The 6,773-nt window shown below is 41.9% G+C and overlaps 1 protein-coding gene across 1 annotated transcript in view; it reads left to right on the top strand.

Annotated features, from left to right (window-relative positions):
- The window catches only part of T265_12474 (hypothetical protein), a gene marked incomplete at both ends in the record, with an annotated part of 7,611 nt that extends 4,693 nt beyond the window's left edge, over positions 1-2,918 (top strand). Inside the window, one exon of the mRNA XM_009163998.1 lies at positions 2,812-2,918. Coding sequence (XP_009162262.1) covers positions 2,812-2,918 — 107 coding nt within the window. The remainder of the gene's footprint in view (positions 1-2,811) is intronic.
- Between the last annotated feature and the right edge of the window lie 3,855 nt (positions 2,919-6,773).

Genomic DNA, 6,773 nt, shown 5'->3' with positions numbered 1-6,773 from the left:
ATAAAACAAATGCTGGTCTGGGGGCTCTTTCTCCCAGGTGCAACAAGCGCAGCCAGTACTGTAATTCAGCAGGATGGGATGTCGGGAACAGTCGATCGAATAAGCACAGAGAAAAATCGGATGTCTCAGTGAACAGCAGGATCCGAAAACGAATCCAACACCGAAGCAAAATGCGGCACTCAAAAAAAGAAGACGTACATCACGAAGTCGCCGATAATGGTTGCCATGAGGGGGAACTGCCTCCATATTCACACCTATTTTTTTTTGGTTGCCTGGGCAAGTAGTCGCAACTAACATCAGAAATAATTCAGCATTTCTGTTGCCATAATGCAAACACAATATAGTCTGGATATCAACGTTTGGGGCGTATTGAAGAAGCAAATCTCTGTTTGACCAAACAATGTATAGTTTTGTTTCTTATTTATTGGTATTATACCTAGACTTTAGATAGATACATTGTCCGCCATTGGACATTTTGAGTCGTCGCGAAGATACTGGGCTCTATTCTGATACGACCGCTTGCGAACATCAGGAACTCATTGAATTATGCGTTGGGATGATAATGCAGCATCCACAGTGTTTCTCCACCAGCCAGGTTGATATCTGAAGGCCAGCCGCTCATGTCGATTGGACACATGTGTCATGTGTGGAACAAACGAATGCATGCTCTGATTGACCAGAATGTTAGCCAATCTGGTTTGATTATCAATACTTGAACGCTTCTCACCCCCCTCATGGAGATTCTAGTGCAACCTTGTGGAGCATCCTGTGGTGACCCTAAAAATACGGTTGTAGTAATCTTTATCAGTCTCTATAAAGGGCTCTTTCAGTGTACCATGAATGGAGCAAGAACCAAGCACCAACGTAGAAGTTGTACCACCATTTGCAGTACACAACAGTTGGGCGGTGGATGGATGCAGGTCAAACGCAGGCTTCTAGCGTTCCAATCGCGGGCATGGAACACGTAGGACAAACTGTTTCTCAAAAAAGTTAACCCTCTCCGGTAGGCGCCCGTCAAAGACCACTGTCGCAGGGCAAATCTTCTTAGGCCAAACGCCTTAGCTGAAGAGCTTAGTCATCCTGTCCACATTTGGCCAGCATGGCATTATCTCACTTCACATACGACCGTGAAATGCCAAAGGAAAGGTAAGTTTACGACGCATCAACCTTCGCATGGTGGTACCAGCTGGGTCACATTATTCGCTGCACACAGTCAGATGGGCGAATGATAACATGCAACTGCTGACGCCTTTATTTTTCTGCACTGATACCACCCAACTTTTATCCTTTTCCACTTACTAATCGTTGTTCCATACAACCCAGTCTTAGTCAACTTAATAAGTATCCTAGGAATGTGGCAGGCTATAGGACACTGTTCATACCTGCCTTTTCGAGTCAGCTTTTCAAAATTTGCCATCCCACCTTTATCGTGACCTTTAACACTATGTCTTTCAAAGAGAATCTTGCGTTTACTTTACATACATTACCGAAAGACACGATGGAGCTCTGACACTCAAATTCAAGATCCCAGTAGAGCAATTAATGTTATGGCATCTCCACTTTCAGGACAACACAGAAACTGAAATTCAGGTGATCCTGGAGATAACGGATTCGTTGTTGTGATGCTAAACCTCGGAGAAACAACAAGCTTGTCCAACCCACTCTGATCAAAGTTACTAGGATCAATTAGGCAATTTATTTGTGGCTATGTTATCGTCCAGTCGCTATGCCACACTGATATGAGGTCTCAATTCAGTGTAATTTTTAACCATCGTCGAGAACGTTGGTAGGTTTACCACATGAAAACTTTATTGTAAGTAGATAGAGTATACAATGTGATTCTACGCACGAAACTTGCAGTGTTTGTTAAACGGGTGCCTGGAGTATGTTATCAAAGTCAGCATCACCATCAGCATTAGCACCACAATTACGATATACAGGAAGGATATCGGTAGCTATTTAAAAAGGATACCATTGTGCTTTTATTCTATTGTCGGACAAGATTCAGACGCAAAAACGGATTCTGGCCAATTCGAAGCGACAGGTGTTTCCACGTGATTTATTCAGACTGCTATACGGCTAGTGATGAATGGTGAGAAAGCTATTGTCAAATGCTCACAAAAGACAGTATGGGTCTATAGTTTATTATCGGTGGCACGGAATGCTATGGTGCCCTATCTTGCTCACCGAACTGCTTCAGTGACAAACTTTAGAGTTGAACGCGTAGAATACATATTTACATGGATTGTTTTCCAACTTGAAGAGGTTTCATCCTTTTACGATTCTTTTGTTTCCCATAGGTTACTCCGTTTTTGGACACACATCGTTTTCATGTATGCAAATGTGTTTGCTGGAGATCTTCCCCCAAATATGCTTCAGCAATGAAGAACAAGAGGAACCTAGCCCTCTTCATTTTGATATTGAAATACCAAGCAAAATGTACGCTTCTATCTTATTTAAGATGCGAGTTCTATTGATGAAAGTCTCAGACCATTGTTATCCGTGAAATGCGTCCACCGAAAAAGTCAATACAGACGCTGAATTCGCTTGTTCCAACCAGATGTTGACCTATTTTGAGAGCGTTTGTGACCGAGCCTTACGGGACCCCGTCTTCACCGAAAATTTGACACATTTGCCTGATTTTCTTAGCTAATTAAGTATAGTAAGTAGTGTAAAATTATTCAACGTGCTATTTCAATGTTGGTGCTTTGTTTCGAAACGGGAAATTATTTCGACGAATATACTCAGCTGCATATCAGTTCGGTCTGTAAGAGAGGATCAGTTAGATCACTCGCTTATTGTATTTTTCAGCTGAATGTGCCGCACGAAGGCCGCTCCATGTTTCAGTTGATACGACATGTGAGGTATCGCAGTATATTTTCATGAGGGAAACTACTCGCAAGGTTGGTGAAATCACCTGACCCATGACCGGTTTCACCCTTCTTGGGGCTCACCGGGTAGGCGCAGTCCCCAATTTTTCGTCAACCTTATGTTCTACGCGAACCCAAATTGGATTGATTTCGACTATTACACTCATCTGCAAATTAACTTGTTTTGCTCAGGGGACGCAACTGAATCCCTCATATATGAAGGACGAAAACGGTCATGCGTTGTCGAATTGTTCTGAGCAACCTTGTGAGTAGTCTTCTTCATGAAAGAGGGAAGTATTCTTACATCAATGATGAGCGACACACGTAATCACTAAATTATTGCAAAGCAGTGAGTGAATATTCACACCATGAGACATTTTCTAACCTTCTGACTGCTGCAAATGCAGCAATGTGAACTATATTGCAGTCCGTAACACGAAAAACTAAAAAACCCTACAAACTGAAAGTAATACTCGGGAAGCAAACCTTGAATACAAAGTTCTTTGAGACTGGAATCAGAATTATATTAAAGAAATAAAAAAACAGTGGAGAACATACTTAAGTGAGTTAGCAGCTTAAAAAGCGGCCGAAGTGAAGTGGAGAAGGCATAGCAAAAACTTATTCCAAGAATAGTGCTGTATATGTATAAGTCCTGCGTGTGTCATTTGGGATTCGACATCACACCAACTAATTCTGAAGAGACAAATCTCCCAGATTATCACAGTCAGTTGCTGCAGCGGAACGGGTGATTTGTACACTGTCATTCAAACGCTTCTCGTGTTCATATTTATGGAATGTGCAAGCTCACATTCACACCCATGAAATGGCAAATACCGATTTGGCCAACATTGATTCTAAATGTTACGCGACACACTGATGTTCGCTTCAGGGGAGATGTTTTACTATTTGTTTGATCTCGGCGCGCAGAGCTAAACAGAACAAGAACAATATTACCTGGAAGTCTGAAAAAAACAAAGATGCATGAATATTTGATCAGATTTTATTGATTTTCTGGTGAAGCAGTAAATGTAAATCAACTGATTTCTACGATTAGTGACCGGCTATTTTATTCGCAGGATGTCTCCAGCCTAGTTTTTACTTACCGTCGAAAGTCTAAGGCACACATCCTGCAATTTTAAAAGATTTAGACCTATCAAATGCACACTGAAAGGGAGAAGAATGGTCATTTTGGGTGGATCAAAGGTTTTTTTGTAGCAGAATTAGACTGAACTCATTCGGATCGGTGAAAAACGGTGGCTGTTTGAGGAGGGGACGCAGAGTAATCACAGTTCAGTAATGTTCCTCAAGACTAAGATTACCGAGTTTTCAGTTTCTCGGTACTTCGATAGTTTACACTAGCAGAATTTTGCACTAATCTTTTGTGACCAGAATTCTGATAGGGTCATCTTGGTTGTTACAATCTTTTGTAAAACGGCCACAATATGACGCCTTCCAGTCAACTGCTTGAATGATACTTAAAAGTGGCACTAATTTCTCTGTCAAAGTGTAGATAGAAGTAATGCGGGAGAGTGAAAAGTGATTTTTTTCATATGGAAATCAGTCGACCACAAGAAACGTGAACTTCTGAGCTATAAATACTGCTAGGGCATCATCTTTGAGTTATTAGGTTTACGTTTTTACACAGGAAGTGTGGAGAACCCGAGATGATGCCTTCCAAATATACCGCGATTCTGTTTGAGTGAGAAAATAGTAGACACACAGTTATATCCCAAATGAATTCGGAAGTGTGGGTGGCAAATTTGTTTCACGTAGCTTCACAAAATTACGCGATAAAGCCAGAAACAACGAGGCACTGGAGAGGCTTAATGGATAAACCCGAATTTACAGTATCAATCAGAGGTAACTTATGGCTTCCACTATTGTGTATACTCATCAAATGCGTGCAAAAACTTGACGAGCTCATTTAGTCCCTCACGGGCAGCGAGAATTACAGGGTAAATCTAAAGATACTTTGTTAACAGGGATGTGATTCTAACGTCAAGAAGGACACCGATACCTACGAGTATATGGCTGTTTCCATGTTGTGGCGCACTCTATTACAAAGTTTCACGTCAAATCTGGTGCAGCTGGCCGTGCTATTCTTGGCAGACTAGGGCGTACTTATTGAAAGCTTTTGGAGGCGAACGCTTTGGAATACGCTCCTACACTCAAGACAATGATGGTGGACGCATACGGCTCACCTAAGCAGGTCTGAACAATAATGATAATTATAGAATACCCAAGGAATAGTTTTCGTCCTCCCTTTATCCTGTTACTTCAAACGATCAGGTAAATAATAACCCAGTGTGACAATACGAGCTACACACGGATAGCTTTGTTCGTCATAATCTTTGGTATTCCGTTGGAATCCCATGATAAAAGCAACTTGAAAGCCCCATTGAAGACGAATCCTCGGTGCTCATCAAGTATTCTCGAGTGAATACCCGAAACACATTAACCAAATTATTTAATTCCATCAGAGTTATGTGACCGGGAGATTACCAGTAATTTGAGTACACAATTCGGGTGAACAGATAGACCAGGTTTTTAAGTCGACAATCACTAGGTCGTTGGTTCCAGTACTATCCAGAGGCACCTTTTGTGTTCTTAGGCTTTGTATGTTTACTCTGCGATTCAAGACGATTGAGGACATGGAGACGAAGCTTCCGTATGCCGGATTACACCCTCCAGGTAGCGTACTCGTTTGCTTGCTCTCTTACCGAAGAAACACTAATTTTACAGGTAAAAAGAGGATGATTCTCTGATGTTTGCTCAGGGGAGGTGTATCCGTTTATCCGTAGGTGTTAAACGAACGCCATTTTGCTGTTACACACTGTCAGCTACAAAAAGGAAAATTCGTAAATAATTCGAATTGTGCCCCTGGAGTGAGTGACACCCGAATTAGTTAGGGTCGGAAATTCTATTGAAAAAAATGTTGCTTTTAATTGGAAGGAGATTCCTCTCCATTGATCGCACACACAATTCTTCATCTCTGGTCCAGCTGTCTATTGTGTTACCTTTTGAAAACGGAAAAGAAGACTGAGTGACACATTGTTCAGGATACGATATATCATAAACAGCTTCCTTCATTGGCACTTGATGGATTTATCGCCTGTCAGCTTTGCATTGCGATTACGCTGGAAAACGATTCATTTCTTTAGTCAATCCGCTTGTCTTCCGTTAATCCGTCAGTTCGTTGGAGAGATGAACTTGGTGGGCAAGCACACAAGCGTACAAATCGTAATGAGGTAGGCCTTTTATTCACTACTTCCGTACAGACCAGAGATGGACAAAAGTGACACACCTGTGGGGACAAACGTATCAGCGGAAGGGTGGAGCTCAACCCTCTGATATCTTCTGTTGGCCTGGCAGACAGGTTTGAGACGTGAGCCAGGAGTGAGCAACAGGAGGACGGTAACTAAGGGATACGGAATACTGTTGTCTTGGAATTCTTTGTTATCAATAATTCAGTGCATGCTACAGCCACGGGTTGGTTTCAGCGGTTATACTGATGTTATTAACTTATGGGAAACTGACTGAAAGTTCATACGAGGGGTAAATCGATGTTGGCCATGCGTGGTTTACTTGACTAGTTCACACTTTCGCATAGACACCAGGGTGTTTTTCAAAGTAAAGTCAATGTCAAGTCAAGTATTTTTCGGATGTGACTGAGGGGCCTACTGGAGGAATAAACGCTGTCAATAGGTTCTATTAGATGGGAGACTCGTTGCAGGACATCCCGGTTTCAAGTAAATGGAACACTCACTTTATACTGTTGTTAAGACAAAGTGGCTTTCAGTCTTTTCCGACCGCGGCTCCCTCAGAGCATCTTGTGTGTTAATTTGTCTTTCTCATATTTCGTGTCTTTTTTAAGCAGTACAAACACGAAGCTCGGGACAAACA

Source organism: Opisthorchis viverrini (assembly GCF_000715545.1).
Source record: "Opisthorchis viverrini unplaced genomic scaffold opera_v5_2, whole genome shotgun sequence".
Lineage (NCBI taxonomy): Eukaryota > Metazoa > Platyhelminthes > Trematoda > Opisthorchiida > Opisthorchiidae > Opisthorchis > Opisthorchis viverrini.
Note: the sequence above shows the minus strand (reverse complement) of the source record. Positions and strands in the feature narration are given on the sequence as shown.